Source organism: Dacryopinax primogenitus (assembly GCF_000292625.1).
Source record: "Dacryopinax primogenitus strain DJM-731 SS1 chromosome Unknown DACRYscaffold_3, whole genome shotgun sequence".
NCBI lineage: Eukaryota > Fungi > Basidiomycota > Dacrymycetes > Dacrymycetales > Dacrymycetaceae > Dacryopinax > Dacryopinax primogenitus.
In genome coordinates this window covers 1,198,872-1,214,609 of record NW_024467200.1, presented here as the reverse complement: position 1 = coordinate 1,214,609, position 15,738 = coordinate 1,198,872, and the positions used below count along the sequence as shown (strand labels likewise).

At 54.0% G+C, this 15,738-nt stretch overlaps 6 protein-coding genes across 6 annotated transcripts; 2 read left to right on the top strand and 4 right to left on the bottom strand.

Annotated features, from left to right (window-relative positions):
* Window positions 1-102: 102 nt before the first annotated feature.
* Window positions 103-1,922, bottom strand: DACRYDRAFT_20525 (uncharacterized protein). Its single transcript, XM_040771964.1, has 2 exons — window positions 414-1,922; window positions 103-358 (listed from the first exon to the last, which is right to left on the bottom strand). Exon 1 carries the CDS (start codon window positions 1,786-1,788, stop codon window positions 472-474), a length of 1,317 nt encoding a protein of 438 aa, XP_040631846.1. The 5' UTR covers window positions 1,789-1,922; the 3' UTR covers window positions 103-358; window positions 414-471.
* A 2,870-nt stretch (window positions 1,923-4,792) lies between these two features.
* On the top strand, window positions 4,793-6,690 carry DACRYDRAFT_20523 (uncharacterized protein). Its single transcript, XM_040771963.1, has 6 exons — window positions 4,793-5,244; window positions 5,294-5,311; window positions 5,363-5,443; window positions 5,496-5,916; window positions 5,965-6,245; window positions 6,316-6,690. Exons 1-6 carry the CDS (start codon window positions 5,188-5,190, stop codon window positions 6,571-6,573), a joined length of 1,116 nt encoding a protein of 371 aa, XP_040631845.1. The 5' UTR covers window positions 4,793-5,187; the 3' UTR covers window positions 6,574-6,690.
* Window positions 6,691-6,719: 29 nt separating this feature from the next.
* Window positions 6,720-8,135, bottom strand: DACRYDRAFT_104844 (uncharacterized protein; the record flags this gene model as incomplete). Its single annotated transcript, XM_040767991.1, has 3 exons — window positions 6,720-7,435; window positions 7,496-7,851; window positions 7,903-8,135. 3 exons carry the CDS (start codon window positions 8,133-8,135, stop codon window positions 6,720-6,722), a joined length of 1,305 nt encoding a protein of 434 aa, XP_040631844.1.
* A 317-nt stretch (window positions 8,136-8,452) lies between these two features.
* Window positions 8,453-12,004, top strand: DACRYDRAFT_75956 (ATP-dependent protease La; the record flags this gene model as incomplete). The annotated part of the gene is made up of 5 exons (XM_040776169.1): window positions 8,453-9,428; window positions 9,483-10,120; window positions 10,179-10,940; window positions 10,985-11,621; window positions 11,673-12,004. The coding sequence occupies exons 1-5, from the start codon at window positions 9,083-9,085 to the stop codon at window positions 12,002-12,004; spliced, it is 2,715 nt and encodes a 904-aa protein (XP_040631843.1). The 5' UTR covers window positions 8,453-9,082.
* A 270-nt stretch (window positions 12,005-12,274) lies between these two features.
* DACRYDRAFT_87167 (GMP synthase) lies at window positions 12,275-14,313 on the bottom strand (the record flags this gene model as incomplete). Its single annotated transcript, XM_040776799.1, has 9 exons — window positions 12,275-12,292; window positions 12,345-12,760; window positions 12,810-13,240; window positions 13,293-13,426; window positions 13,475-13,690; window positions 13,744-13,884; window positions 13,931-14,043; window positions 14,097-14,196; window positions 14,254-14,313. The coding sequence occupies 9 exons, from the start codon at window positions 14,311-14,313 to the stop codon at window positions 12,275-12,277; spliced, it is 1,629 nt and encodes a 542-aa protein (XP_040631842.1).
* Window positions 14,314-14,980: 667 nt separating this feature from the next.
* DACRYDRAFT_104841 (uncharacterized protein) lies at window positions 14,981-15,715 on the bottom strand (the record flags this gene model as incomplete). The annotated part of the gene is made up of 2 exons (XM_040767990.1): window positions 14,981-15,424; window positions 15,476-15,715. 2 exons carry the CDS (start codon window positions 15,713-15,715, stop codon window positions 14,981-14,983), a joined length of 684 nt encoding a protein of 227 aa, XP_040631841.1.
* Between the last annotated feature and the right edge of the window lie 23 nt (window positions 15,716-15,738).

Sequence of the window (15,738 nt, the reverse complement as noted above, 5' to 3'; positions counted from 1 at the left end):
TATTTCAGACTGGATTATAATATGCACAACATGAGAGGTATGATTATGAGGTATCCTGATGGATGGGTATGGAGGCGCGGGATTATGATACGGCCTGACAACGGGGGCTTCCCTGTCATCTCCCCTTGAGAGACCGGGAAAGGGCGTCGTCTTGTACCCGCCTCCGGGGTGCGTGCCTGCTTCTGAGGATGTTGGGATGAAAGATGTGGTTGAACATCTCGAGACGGGGGGCACGACCCTTGTGTTATGTTCGCAGTGTCTCAGTCTTCGTTGCGAGGTCCCGTGCTTGTCGTAAGGCAGGAAGCCTCGTTGCAGGTGACTATTGAAATTGGCTTATGGCTTCCGATGCTGGCGTTACTGGGATACCCATACCATATCAGATTGATTGTTCATACAGAACCTAGACCACATACCGTGGCCTTCTCACAGCTCTTCAACACCAGTGTTCATCCAACCAAGTCCATCCGAATCTCACGCTTCTGCATCCTCCACGCCCCTAGCCGCAAGCGCACCTACAGCAGCTAACAACACCTCCTTTACGAGCTCGTCCTCCTCTCTGAGGGGTACAAGCCAATCGAGCACCCTGCGTGCCGCTCTTATGCAGTTCTCGAACTCCCGCGTAGCCTCTATTATCCCCGCTAGGCGGGAGAGGGTGTTGCTCTGTGCTGCTGTGTCGGCCGAGTGGACTGATCGTGGTCCTCCCGCGCTCCCTTGGGCGGAAGAGGAGGTAGAAGCTTCGCCTGGATTAACGAAGTCGGCATAGTGTGGCCTGTGAGGTCGAGGTGGTCGCATGAAGTTGTCTTCCAGCGTGCCCTTCACAAGCACAGTGATGTCATCGAGTGACTGCTGGGCGTACTCAAGCTCGAGTGTTACAAATTCCTTTACGCCCTGTACAAACTCCCGATGACGGCAGTCGATCTCTTTCTGCACCGCGCGTTCGATGCGTTCCCATGCCGGTGATGGGTAAGCAGAGCTACTGAATGCCTGCGCAATCTCCTTTGCGAGCGCGTCGATTGGCAACCGGTAGGCGAGGATGGCGCATGGCGGCACGTGCAGCGTAGCGATGGCAAGCCTTGCGCCAGCGTGGCCAATCTCTTCTTCTGTATGCACACCAGGGTGGGCAGGGTCGCCCGCGCTTATCCCTACAGGAGCGACGATTCGCACCCCCTTCTGGGGACTGTTGAACCATATGAGGTTGTCCAACGTTCGGGACTCGCCCGGGTGGAAGAAATTAGCGGGAAGGGCGGGGATGAGCCGTTCGACAGGTACGCGGGATACGATTGCGCTGGGTGGAATATGGCCGAATACGAGAACTTGCTGGAACACGCTAGCCCAGCGTTCTTCGGCAGAGAGCTCGTCCACGCTCAGTGCTGGCGATTTGCCTGTTCGCAGCAGGTCGAGGGCGTACCATTTCCTCTCTCTCTGCGCACCGGGAGGGGCGGAATTGACGGAAATGACTGAGAGGTGGACATCCGAGTACCCGCGCTCGGCAAGCGCCGAGGCATGCCACAGCGCTAGGAGCCAGCTCGCGCTTGCGTCCACCCACGGACTCTTCCCTCTTCTTCCTCCCGCATCTTTCAGCGCCCTCCCCCGCACGTGAGCCCGCACGACCTCGTCCTCCAGCCCAGGCTCTGTTTCCTGCGCGTCGATCTCGTCCGGCCAGAGATTGGCAAACCGGGGTGCTACAAACCCCCTCGCAGGGTCGTATGGTACCTGAGAGAGAGCATGATCGACCAGAAAGAGGTGTTTGTGTCCTGCGAGCCGTGATGGGAGGTCGTACCTCGCCATCCAGAGATTCGGCATGCGTGCGTCGCAGAATATCCAATGCATGCCTGAGAGGAGTCGAGATGTGTCAGGGTATTAGGTATTAGGTTTGGTACGTTGCCAAGTTGAAACCAAGTGGAATGTATCGGTCCAGCAAGAGAGTGACCAAGTGGTTGGTGAGTGTAAAGATGTGGATAGGAGATCGCTACGTGTGTGTCGGAGAGTGTGCTGAATATGAGTGTTGGACAGCCTCAAGCACTAGCCTCTCACGGACATTGTTGAATGGGTTAGCGCCTGATAGAAGCTGTCACCGAGATGGAGGAGATGAACGTGGAAGGAGAGAGAGGAGTGAGCGTGGTTGACCGGGGCTGACCGGTGTGATGGGATGCTTAAACGGGGGTAAGAGGGGTAGGGGGGAGGGCAGGGACAGGTGAGGGGGACCGCACGCTCGGGCCGGGAGAAAGAGCCGCCGTTTGCATAAGAAACGTTGAAGGGAGAATTACGAGGAATATTACCCAATAGGGCCTATTAAGGGGGGCTGAACTGAACCCACTTCGAAGCACACTTCCCATAATATCTCATCTCCGAGTAGATGCGGTGCCGAACCACCACACCCATAACGCACATAAGGGGTCCCGCTCTTTTGCTGACTTGAATCACACGTGGAGTAGTCCGCTATCCCTATTTCAGTCCCTGGATTCCCTCTCTAACAAGAGATAGAACGCACCCCTCAACCTATCACCAAGCCTCGTAACTACTTTCATCGCACACGAGTACACCTCTCCACCAGCATATATCTCGCTCTCCACCTCCAAATCTTCCCATCAAGACCCAAACGCGCAGCTCGGCATATCCTCCCGTAGACCTATTCCCAGTCCGGCAAGCCTTGTGGCCGCGGCGATTGAGACACGCGCCGCGCCCTCTCCTCTTTAGCGCGTCACTGCGTTCAATGGGGAAAGTCTAGGACCCCTACGATGGAATGCCGCATCCTGCTGCCGTGCGTGTGCGAAGACAACGGACGTCCAGGGCCCTCTTTCGCACGCGTCCCGGCTCCGCCCGCCACACCTTACGCGTATTTACGTGCAAATGGGGGTACATCTTCATTTCCAGTCAGACACGGGTCGGTGGCATTACAAGACGCACAAGTACTGTCTCCCATCTATCTCAATCGATCAGGTTGACATACGCGCAATTCGATCCAGCTGGTCGTACGGCCGCAGCCGCAAGGTTAAAAGCAAAACGGCGCGAGACGGCTGCCACAGCGAGGCGGTTCCGTCGCTCAGGGTCTTTATCGATTCAATTCGCTGGAGGTTGCTTGGCAAAACGGTGCCTCCAAAATGGAAGCAATCGAAGAAGTGCATAATTATAGAGCGATCCCCTATCCCTGACCACTTGACCACGATGACCGTCTCTCCACGCGGCCGGCCGGCCCATCCCCTGTGAGCATTGACCAGAGAAGATAGACTGTCCCCCGCACCTGACCATCAATATTGACAAAGACGGTGTCCGTCCATCCCTGGTGACCCCAGACGAAGGCAGTCCAAGGAAGGCTGGGGAGTTGTCCGCCCCCTCTGGGGTAACGTGGAGGCCCCCTTTCAAGATTCAGGAAACCGGCAGAAGATCGACGTTCTTTGTGGGCCGATCCCTTTTAATCTCGAGATCCTCGGGATTCGCCACCTCACCTCCGGTCCTCCGTGCTCTGAATCCCGGCTACGGGGATGCTTCCTCTTCCCTCTTGGTCATGTGAGCTCGTGTTGACTTCTGATTGCTCTTAAACGGAGAACACAAACGGCGCCCAAACTTCAGACCGAGGAACAAGCGAGTATCCACTGGCGTTGAGAGAAAAGCATCACACGACCAGCCCAGAGGAACTTTGGAATTATGCAGGCATGGAGGCGGACCCTTGTAAACACAGGAGGAATACCAGAACATGTGAGCGTGCTGACCAGAACTAGTCCACACAGAGCGATCAGTCCGTGCACCCCTCAACGCTTGGTAACCTTGGCGGGCTTAACAGGTTTGACCGGGTTCGGCTGGTTGACCGACGCAATCCAAAGGGGAGTCTTCTCCAAAGCGATATGTTCAGCCTGGCCAGCGTTTCAGAATTACCCCCAGGGCACAGCTCCGGCCTCCCCGGCTCACCGAATCATTTTCTATGCCCAGATCGTCCTCCAGCTTTTCTTTATCATCCTTGCCGAGCGCGTCGGTCACCGCACTGAACAGCCTTGTCGGTCATCAGCATGCCGTCACTCCTAATCCAGGTGCCCAAGCGCCCACTCCTGGAATACTTTCTTCCTTGATTTCCACTCGTGCCGCCATTTGTTCCATTCCCCATCGATGGCTTCCATCTCCTCGCGAGTCGCCTTCGGACCCATCTTCTTCAGCGGCTCAATCTCTTCACGCAGTTTCTTGAGCTATTCCAGCCAGTGAGCTCATATATAGACAGACACCTGAGCATCATGTTTGTACCTCAGATTCAGCCTGTATAACTTGCTTGTCCAGCATATCGTCCGTCGGCTCCGCATTGAGCGCCGTCAGTTGCTTCTCGAGTAACTTGACTTGCTCCGCCAGTTCCTTCTGTTCCACCTTCAGTTTGTCCGTGTCCTCAGTCATTTCTTTCTGCCTCTCCGGAGATAAGGTCTCAAGTTCCTCTTGCTTAGTGACAAAGAGCGTGGTCTTGCCTAGGAGGCGCATACATTCAGCTCAAGCGACCAGTCCCAGTGATACACAGGTGTAGGTCGCACCAAAAACTTTCTGGGTCATCCTTCCTTCCTCCGCAAGCTGTGACAGTATCTTCTGTGCAGCCAGTTTCGTGACGGCGTTCTTCAGGTTTGAAGATACGTCGGCTAGCGGGTTCTTAGGTAAGACTGATGGCCAGCATATATGCAGCTCTCAAGACCGCATACTAGAGCTATAGGGTCTGTTCATCTGAAAAACCCCATGTAGCAAGCACATTGACACGGAAGCCTGAGGAGTATACCTTCTTCATGTAGCACAGAATGGCCTCCTCAGCTACACGGACCCGCCGTTTGTCCTCAGACCAGGGCAACATCATGGGATCACATACCGTCCTTTCCCTTCAGAGCTACTGTATCTTTATCTTTCTTAGGTGCCATGACTTATCGATGCGAAGCTAGTTTGATTCGTTCCAGAACCCGATGTCCGCTCGTAAAGGTAACGGTGTGATGGTTGTTATACTCAAGTCGCGTTCGTAGACGCGCCGGAGACGCTGGAAGCGCGTCTCCGCGTTGAAATGTCGGAACTTTTCCATAACCTTTCCCTTGCCGTCAGGCCTGCATTCGCCTGGAGCTGGAGAATAATCATCGACTCGACATACCATCACACGAACCTTTGCTGGTTAACTCACTTGGGCATAGCATATCAATATTATTTTTCATCATTGGTACGGACAGATAGCGCAAGATGCCTCCTAAGCAATCCCCGAAGCAGGGCTCGTCGTCCAAGGTCAAGGATGACAAGGTCTGCGATCCAGTCATGCCGCTTCTGATTTGAGCTAACATATTTGCAGACTTTTGGTATGAAGAATGTTCGATCAATCACTGGATATTGGGAATCGCATGATTGACTGGATGTGCAGAAAAACAAGTCTGCAAAGGTGCAGAAGCAGGTGCAGATCATGCAGCAGCAGGCAGCAATGGCGGGGAAGAATAAAGAAACGGTAGGTCTGGTTCTTGGGCTGTTTCCTTTAGCATGCTGACTTAGTTTCACAGCTTGCGAAAGAAAAGGAGAAGGAATTGCGAGCAAAGGCCAAGGCTGAAGAGGAGAAGAAGAAGAAAGAGGAGGCAGAGTTATTCAAGACTGTGCAAGTGGCTCAGAAGATACCATTTGGCGTCGATCCCAAAACCGTCCTTTGCATGTACTTCAAGACAGGACACTGCGACAAGGGGAACAAGTGCAAGTTCTCTCATGACCTGAACGTCGGTCGGAAAACGGAGAAACGAAACGTCTACTCTGATACGCGGGAGGAGAAGCTGAAGGATACGATGGATACGTGGGACGAGGAGAAGCTGCGAAATGTGATCTTGAGCAAGCACGGGAACCCGCGAACGACGACGGATATCGTGTGCAAATTTTTTATCGAGGCGATCGAGAAAGGCATGTTTGGCTGGTTCTGGGAGTGCCCGAACGGTGGTAGGTCGTCTTGTCTCGTGAATCGCTCTTCAGGGCTCATCGGCGCAGGCGAGAAATGCATGTACAAGCACGCGCTACCACCAGGGTTCGTGCTGAAATCACAGAAGAAAGCGGACGAATCGAAGAAAGACGAGATCTCGCTCGAAGATTTCCTCGAGGTGGAGCGACACAAGCTGGGGAAGAACCTGACCCCCGTGACGAGGGAGAGCTTCGATAAGTGGAAACAGACGAGGCAGGATAAGAAGATGGCGGAGGAGGAGGCGATGAGGGCCGCTAAGTCCGCGCAGGCGGCCGCGGGGAAGAGTAATGGCATGAGTGGAAGGGATCTGGTGAGCTTGTTTCCTTTGTCATCCATCGCCCCTTGGTCGTTGCGTTGGACATTCGCTTACTTCCATGTAGTTCACTTTCAACCCGGAATGGTTCCAAGAAGAAGAGGAGGAAGAAGCGGCCGGTGACGAAGAAGGGTGGGATATCGCTGCTTACCGCCGGCAAAGGGCGGAGGAGGACGAACGGGAAGAAGAGCGCAGGATCAGGGAGATGAACGAGGAGTTCCGGGATCTAGAGGTGGACGATGTCCACGATACAGGCGAGGGTGGGGATGACGGTGAAGAGGATGAGGGAACGGATGAGATAAGCGAAGACGGAGAGGATACATGAGGTACTTCTCGTTGCTCGTTGGAAGGCCTTCTGTGTGCGAAGCGACTTGTGCGAGATCCAGAGTTATATAATCGGAACTCTTCTACATAGGCATACCCTACAGCACAATGTATCATTATAACGTCAAGACGGTCTAGAGCGACCAGCTACTCGTCGTCGTCGTCGTCGCTCCCGTACTCCAACCCCAGTCCAAGTCCCGGCTTAGCCGGCGCTGCAGCCGGTTTGGAAGATCCAGCCTCAGCTTGCTGTCGTGCTCGGATTTCTGCAAAGTATTTCAGGCCTTGCATCGTCTCAGCACTAAGGAGGCCCTTGGCTGCTGGCAGAACGGGGGGCTCAGGAGGTCGGGTTTCTGGTACTGCTTTTGTTGTTGAAACTGCTTGTGGGGGTGCCTGAGACGGTACAGTCGGTGCAGAAGAAACTGTCTTTGCTCGTTTTGCCGGTGGCTCATCTTCATCCTCCTCATCAAGTTCGTCCGCAGTTCGTTTCTCCGCCTCTCGCCTGTTCATATCCGCCTGCATCTCATCGGCCAGTATCTCCTCTGGCAAAAGGTATTTCAGCTCCTCGTTCTCCGCCTCCTCTGGTTCTCCCTCCGGCCGACTAGCGTCCTCCAGCATCTTCACCGCCCTCACCGCCTCGACGACCCTATCGTCCATCTTTTCTGCGATTGCCCGCTGTCCAATGTCCTCCAGCCGCTGGATTTCGAGCACTTTGGATGTCGGGTTGGGGTCCTCGGTCGCCCATCGTACGTTGAGGATCTCGTCGTTGTCCAGTGATTGGCAGGCCATTGCCTCTTTTGCAAATTGTGCATTGAACTCGGAGACATAGGTCACAAATGCGACGGAACGGTGTTGGAGGACGCGGACTAACAGGGAGATGAGTCAGCGAAGGCCCCCCCAGAAAGAATTACGGGACAAAGACTTACCCTTTTCGATCTGTCCCCATTCCTTAAAATGCCTAATGACGATCTCCTCCGTTTCCGTTCCGGGACCAGTCTCTTTGATCCTGCCGATATACAGCGTCCTATTCTGCCTATTGAAGCTTCCTACACCACCCATGTCATCTCTGTAATCCGCAAACTTGTTGCGTGCAAAACAGTCGAGCGACGGGTCGGGAATGCTAGTGTCTTCCGAAGGCAGCCGGTGGAGATAAGCGCATTCATACCCGTAGGGACAACAGCCACGTGAGAAGAAGAGACAGAGGTAGCGCTGGCCGGTGATATCACCCCGTGTCCAGCCGGAATCGCGCTTGATGTGGCAGCGTGTTTGGCTCTTCGTTTTACTAGCTACGCGTCAGCAGTTGCTCCTCCCATACCATGTAAGAGAGGCTCACTTTGAGTAGTTGTCCTCCCTGTCCCCTCCAGCCCACTTGTTATACCAAATGTTGTACTCCTTCCCCGACTGCTCAGGGATGCTCTTCTCCACCTGACCAGGCTTGACCTGTTTCCTCGCCGGCTTCTCGCGCTGCATGATGATTTGGGCACGCGCTTCTGCATCTTCCCCTGGTTGTAAGGCGGGGTATGCGACGGGCTGAACAAAGTTTTGTACGACGAGAGAAGTGGACATTTTAGTTAGTGGTCGTTACAAGGGAAAGAGATAAGTTGATGAATGGATGCTCAGAGTGGCAGTGCCTGAAGTGGTGGTGTCGGTGATAAGCGCTTACGGAAGAAGCACACACGCGGCCTTTTCGGGCAATATTCTGCTGACAAGACAAGAGATCGTCAGAGTCAACGGCGATCTGCCTCTAAGAGGATTAAAGGCAATCGCTCTTCCTCTTTCGCTCTCTTTACGTCTCTCTTTATCCTCTTTTTACTCCCTTTGTTCCTCCGATTCATTCCTTACCAGCATATAGCTCACAAACCGTCATGTCCTGGCTATCAGCCACTCCACGAGCGTTTGCTCGCACGACACGTCTACGCACACTCACCCTCTCCTCCCACTGGCAAGATCCTGGTCCTTCTAACATCCGTATCCCCAGTCTTCACGCCTCCGGGTTCACAGAAGGACGTCGGCATCTCACCTCCTGCACCCCGGTGTTCGCACGAGAATCGGCCGTGCGGCACTACCCACGATGGGTCAACTCTGCGCGTGGGAACGGAAAGTCCAAGCCTGCCCAGGAAGAGCAAGGAGATGCAGAGAGCGAAGATGGGGAGATTCAAGGGAGAGACCACGAACCATCCCTTGACGATAGCGAGGAGCATGTCTCGCTCAGCGGAGAGGAGTCGGAAGGAGGACAAGGGGAGGGAGCGCCGCCTTCTTCTTCCTCTAGCGGATCGGGGGACGACTCTGATGGATCTGGATCTGGATCTTCGTCCCAAGACTCTCCTCCTTCGTCGGCCTCTTCCCCTCCTCCGCCTGAACAAAACACCCCGACGTCGGCACTCACGAAGAACACCGTACCCGAGATCTACCCCGAAGTGCTCGCCCTGCCTATCACTCGTCGCCCACTATTCCCCGGATTTTACAAAGCCGTCGTCGTCCGCAACCCCTCCGTCGTCGCCGCTATCAAGGACATGATGAAGCGTGGCCAGCCGTACCTGGGCGCCTTCCTGCTCAAAGACGAGAATGCGGACAGCGACGTCATCACGGATATCAACTCGGTGCACAAAGTTGGCGTGTTTGCTCAGATCACCAGCGTGTTCCCCGCTCCTGGTGGGGAAGGAAAAGATGGTGCGGAGAAAGAGGAGAGTTTGACTGCCGTGCTCTACCCACATAGGAGGATAAGGATGACCGAGCTCATCACGCCCAGTCACGGTGGTGTACCGGCCGCAAAGGTCCAACCGGTTGTCGAAGAAGGGCAGGAAGCAAAGATTGAGGAAGAGGAAGCAAGGCCGATCGACGCCAGCTCCGTTATCTCCAGTGCGTCCTCTTTGATGCTTCCCGCGCTTGCGCCCACTGACCTCCCCCTCCCAGCACCTATGCAGACCTCGTTCCTCAAAGACTACGCCATCTCCATCGTCAAAGTCGAGAACATGTACGCACAGCCATATAATAAGTCCAACCAGACCATCCGAGCGATCGTCGCCGAGCTCGTAAGTGTATTCAAGGAGATCGCCGGCCTGAACCCGCTCTTCCGGGACCAGATCACGAACTTTACCATCTCTCAGACGTCGACAAACATCTTTGACGAGCCTGACAAGCTGGCGGACTTTGCGGCTGCGGTCTCTACTGGGGAGGTTGGCGAGCTGCAGGACGTGCTGGAGAGTTTGGACATCGAGGACCGACTGCAGAAGGCACTCCTCGTCCTCAAGAAAGAACTTATGAACGCCCAGCTACAGAGCAAGATCTCCCGTGACGTGGAGAGTAAGATTCAGAAGCGTCAACGTGAGTACTTCCTTATGGAGCAGCTCAAGGGGATCAAAAAGGAACTTGGGATGGAGAGCGACGGGAAGGATAAGCTTATAGAGAAGTTTAAGGAGAGGGCGGAGCAGCTCAAGATGCCTGAAGTAGTGAGGAAGGTGTTTGACGAAGAGCTTAACAAGCTCCAGCATCTTGAACCTGCGGCGAGCGAAGCGAATGTTACGCGGAACTATCTGGATTGGCTTACTCAGGTGCGTATTCCATCGTTAGGAATAGGAGAAAGGAGGATTGACGTCAGATATTGCGTAGATTCCTTGGGGTGTGCACTCAATCGAGAACTACTCCATCGCGCATGCCACCAAGGTTCTTGAAGAAGACCACTACGGTTTGCAGGACGTTAAGTCCCGCATCCTGGAGTTCCTCGCTGTCGGCAAGCTGCGCGGGACAGTGGAAGGCAAGATCATCTGCTTTGTCGGCCCGCCCGGTGTTGGCAAGACGAGTATCGGCAAGTCCATTGCGCGTGCTCTCAACAGGCAGTTCTTCCGATTTTCGGTTGGAGGCCTCACAGACGTAGCGGAGATCAAGGGTCATCGAAGGACTTACGTGGGCGCTCTTCCGAGCAAGATCATCCAGGCGCTCAAACGGGTCGGTACGGAGAACCCCCTGGTGCTGATCGACGAGGTGGACAAGATCGGCCGTGGACACAATGGTGACCCTGCTAGTGCCCTCCTCGAGATGCTCGACCCGGAACAGAACACCGCTTTCCTTGACCACTATATGGACGTTCCTGTCGACCTCTCCCGGGTTCTGTTCGTCTGCACGGCCAATGTGCTTGATACTATACCGGCTCCTCTATTAGATAGGATGGAGGTGCTCGAGGTGTCTGGATATGTCGCGGATGAGAAATCGGTCATCGCCGATAAGTATCTGGCGCCACAGGCGAGGGAAGCGAGCGGCCTTAAGGACGTTGACGTCACCCTGGAGCCTGCGGCGATCGATTCGTTGATCAAATACTACTGCCGCGAGAGTGGAGTACGAAACTTGAAGAAACATATTGATAAGGCGTGTTCTGTCCCTCATGTGTAAATGTTCGGGTTTGCTTACACATGCGCTAGATCTATCGGAAAGCTGCCCTGAAAATCGTGCAAGACCTTGGCGAGGATGCATTACCTGAGGAAGAGGCCACCAAAGAGGAAATCAAGGATGAGCACGCGGCCGCGGTTGACGAACAACAGCCCAACCCCACGGCCTCTGTGCCCCAGCACGAGCACCACAAGGCGATCGTCACGACACAAGATCGCAAGCCACTCAAAGTGCCTGACACGGTGCACATTCGGATCGGCGTCGATAATTTGAAAGACTATGTCGGCCCCCCTATCTACCACAAGGACAGGCTTTACGTCAAAGCACCGCCTGCGGGTGTGAGCACTGGTCTTGGCTACCTCGGAAACGGCTCTGGCTCGGTCATGCCTATCGAGGCAACGTCTATGCCTGGCAAGGGTGGGCTGCAACTTACCGGCAAGCTGGGCGAAGTCATTAGGGAAAGCGCGCAGATCGGTCTCAGCTGGGTCAAGTCCCATGCCTTTGACCTTGGGCTCACAAAGGAGCCCTCGGAACAGTGGTTGAATGACAGAGACGTGCATTTGCATATGCCCGAGGGCGGCATTGGCAAGGAAGGCCCGAGTGCTGGGACGGCTATATTATCTGCCTTCGTATCGCTATTCACGAACACCAAGATCAACCCTGATATTGGTTTGTTGTTTTGAATGTGCCCTTAGAGCCTCATCACTGATCCTATCTTAGCGATGACTGGTGAAATATCCTTGGTTGGGCAAGTTCTGCCTGTCGGTGGTTTGAAAGAGAAAATTCTGGCTGCGCATCGTGCGGGCATCAAGACTATCCTGGCACCTGCAGCAAATCGGGCTGATATCGAGGAGAACGTGCCAAAGAGTGTCAAAACTGGCATCCGATTCGTCTATGTAGAGGATGTCCGCCAGGTCCTACAGGAAGTGTTCAAGGGCGAACCGGTCACGGAAAAGTGGAAGGAGACTCTGGCATACGAAGAGCCAGCGACGAGTGAGGAGGAAGTCATCGCGGAGCCCTCCAGAGAGCAGGCTGCCGCAGTCCAGAACTAGAACAATAGCAATGATGGCATTTCGTTTCCTAAGTTTATCTCAACCTCTAAGTTTTATGGTCAAGGCGACATTTGTAGGGTGGGTTAATCCAGCATGTTTCGCATTCCGGTGCATGTTTGTATTTTTAGACATATATCATCACCCCTCAGAATGCAAAGAGATGTAATAGGGAACCAAGTCTTTGGTCGACATTATAATCTAGCACTTGATCTATCGACTGTCTAGGTGCCTTGACGTGCCTGACTTCAAGGAGTGTTGTTGTCCGTTCATTCACAGCCATTCGACAGTCTGAACCAAGGGATGGTCAGCATGATGCGAGCACGAACAGACAGACACTTACACCCGGAGGTTTGGAAGAAATATCGTAGGTGACGCGGTTCACGCCAGCAACCTCGTTCGTGATTCGCGACGATATACGCCGCAACACCTCGGGCGGGAACACATACCAATCAGCAGTCATAAAGTCCTCCGTCTGCACCGCGCGGAGGACGACGACCTGATCATACGTCCGCTTATCGCCTTGCACGCCGACAGCCTTTACAGGCAGGAGGACCGCAAACGCCTGGCTGATCTGGTCATACAGACCCGCCCTTCGGATCTCGTCGATATAGATCGTGTCCGCTTTTTGGGCAATTTTGACCTGCTCGCGAGTGACAGGTCCGAGGATGCGGATCGCGAGGCCCGGACCAGGGAAGGGGTGACGGCCAACGAGATGTGCGGGGATACCGAGGAGTCTGCCTAATGCGCGGACCTCGTCTGCAAGCCATCATCAGTCCAGCGCAGAAACACATACACAAGTGCTCACCCTTGAAAAGCTCGCGCAGGGGTTCAATCAACTTCAGCTTCATGTCCTTCAACAGACCTCCAACGTTATGATGTGTCTTGATCGTCGCACTCGGTCCTTTGAAGCTGATGCTCTCGATAACATCAGGGTAAAGCGTTCCCTGCAAGAGCCACTCAATCTTCCCCTTCGCCTCCGCTTTCGGGTTTTCCTCCAGCTCCTTCTCCGCAGCCGCCTCGATCTTTGCTGCCTCCTCCTCGAACACGTGGATGAACATGTTTCCGATGATTTTTCGCTTCTGTTCGGGATCTTCAACACCTTCGAGCTTGGTGAGGAAGCGGTCGGAAGCGTCGACGACGGTGAGGTTGACACCCAAGTCTTCAAATAGCATCTTGTGCACTTGTATAGCCTCGTTCTCTCGCAGTACGCCGTTGTCTACCATTACAGCGTGAAATCTTAAGATGCATCAGAGATAATATCCCGGATTGAAAATGAGGAGCAGCGCACCGATCCCCAATCGCCTCATGCATAAGCTTAGCGGCCACCGAGCTATCCACCCCCCCGCTCACAGCACCAATAACGCGACCTTTCTCACCACATATCTGTCTAATACGGGCAATCTCCTTATCGATAAATGTTTCCTGCCTCCGCGTCAACCTCACATCCCATACCAACAGAATCCGACGCACCATCGTCCAGTTCGGCTTGCACTTGCAGATACTCAGCACGAAGGACTTGATCACCTCTTTACCCCTAGGACTATGCGTGACTTCCGCATGGAACTGGACGCCGAATATCGGCTTGGACTCGTGGGCGATAGCGGCGTACGGCGCGGTCGGTGTTTTTCCGATGACATTATAGTGCGGGGGGAGTGCAGTGACCTGGTCGCCATGCGACATCCACACCTTTCGAGGACTCAGCGTTATGACATATGTAAGCCTGAATTGCAGTAATTCACCTGCATCTCCCCGCAAATCCCTTCGAAGAGCTTATCGGCCAACTCGTGCCCCGCACCGAGCTTGACGACTTCCAGAGTCGCGAACCCGTACTCGCGATGTGTGCAAGGGTCAACTTTTCCTCCATGGTTCAGTGCGATCTCCTGATATTCCATGAGCACCTACTCTTCACTCGAAGGGATAGCGAACCTGGAGACCGTAGCAGACACCAAGCACCGGCACGCCGTAGTCGAATACGGCGGGATCAACACGCGGTGCTCCTTCGTCGTAGACCGAGAACGGAGATCCGGAGAGAATGATTCCTGTACCCCATGTATATCAGCACAGGTATTGGCTGTGAGGAGCCGCTGCGAACCTTTCGGCTTCCAATCCAGGTCGGCCATCTTCTGCGTGCAAGGCAACATCTCGCAATAAACGTTGATCTCGCGGCATCGCCGGGTAATCAGATGACTATACTGTCTCCCCCCCCAACAAATCAACAACCTTTCCACATCCACCAGAATAAAGCACACCTGAGAACCGAAGTCGAGGATGAGGACAGAGTCATAAGCGTCGTGAATTTCGGTCGCCATGGTCGTTTGTACCAAAATTTGGAGGTAGGGACCGCGGATGGGCGCTTGAGGGGTCACGCGCCTGAAATGGACCAACCTTCCTCAGCCAAGAGGAAATATTGATTTCTTCGAGCGTTTCTTGAACAAATTGTCTCTCTGCAATTGCTCACGCTTCTCGAACCAACTTGAGCCGAACGCGTCGGGGTCTACCGAATCTTCTCTTTCACAAACGCCACCACAACAAACGTAGATCTGAGCCCTGCCGACAATCTATCACCTACCTCACTCCCTGCACGCCTCTGCCACAGATTTAAGCAACTCCATCCCCCTGTAGGAAAGCTGTTGGAGGGGTTGGATGGCTTTAGATCAAAAGAGAAAATGATGAAGATGTTTATTTTGTTATTGTTTCCAAACGCAGAATTAGAAGGAGAAACGTTGTCCCAGATAGGAAGTGTGCTCATGTAAAAATGAGGCTTTGTAGAAATAAACAATGAGACTAAAGTTCCCCACCTAAAAGGAAATGTTGTTTTATTAGAGTGTTTCTTGATCAAATTGTCTATCTGCATTTGCTCAAGCTCCTGGAACCAACTTGAACCACCCGATACTTTCACACTTCGGGGTGTACCAAGTCCTCACCACCATGACATACGTAGATCTGAGCCCTCCAGTCTGACCATTACCTGGCCCCCTACACGTCCAATACCGTGACAGGCCTAAGCAACTCCATCCCCGCATAAGTCTTTCCACAAGCCTCCATCCCCATCTTCCTCTCCTCTTCCATTTCATCCATCCCCCAGCCACCCTCCTTCCCCGGCCGACAAAGCTCGTCCTTCCATTCCCCAGTCCGAAGCATCTTCTTCATTCTCCCCTCAGCATTCAGCAGCTGCACACGCTCCCACCTCACCCGACCTAGGGACTCCGAACCGCCCATCCCCGAAAGGGACATCGCTATTGCCGGCGGAACAGTCAGGCGGCGTTGTTTGAAGCACATGCGGGAGATGCACACGGTGTGCAGGATCGCGTTAGGAGGGAAGAGAGCAGCAGGCAGCGGCGCGGGAGGGGTGAGGACTTGCTCCGGAGAGCCGGATTGGCGTATTTTGGGGTAGGAGACGAAGTATGATACGACGCATAGCTGCTCCATCAGTCGTCAGGCGGTAGTTCCTGCTCAGGAAGGGGCGCTAACCCATTTATGATCCCAGCCTCCTATTGTGCTCCTGATCTCATACCTTCCCATAATCGGGATCTCCTTTATGAAGGAATAGTCGGCAGCCCCCATAGGGCAGGTTCCCTTATACGAGGAAAACCAGGTCAGGAAGAAATCCGCGCCAAACTGCATGCGCATTATATCGAGCGTCTTGGCATAACTGCTATTGCTCATGTGCCCGAACATGTCGCAGTCGTCGGGGGTTGCGAGTCCTTGCATTACATGAAGGCAGGAGAAGGGAG

Coding starts and splice junctions, on each gene's coding strand:
- DACRYDRAFT_20525 (XM_040771964.1), bottom strand. CDS start 1,788: ATGGCGAGGTACGACCTCCCATCACGGCTCGCAGGACACAAACACCTC.
- DACRYDRAFT_20523 (XM_040771963.1), top strand. CDS start 5,188: ATGCCTCCTAAGCAATCCCCGAAGCAGGGCTCGTCGTCCAAGGTCAAG. Junction 5,444..5,495: donor CGGGGAAGAATAAAGAAACG/GTAGGTCTGGTT, acceptor TTAGTTTCACAG/CTTGCGAAAGAAAAGGAGAA. Junction 6,246..6,315: donor GCATGAGTGGAAGGGATCTG/GTGAGCTTGTTT, acceptor ACTTCCATGTAG/TTCACTTTCAACCCGGAATG.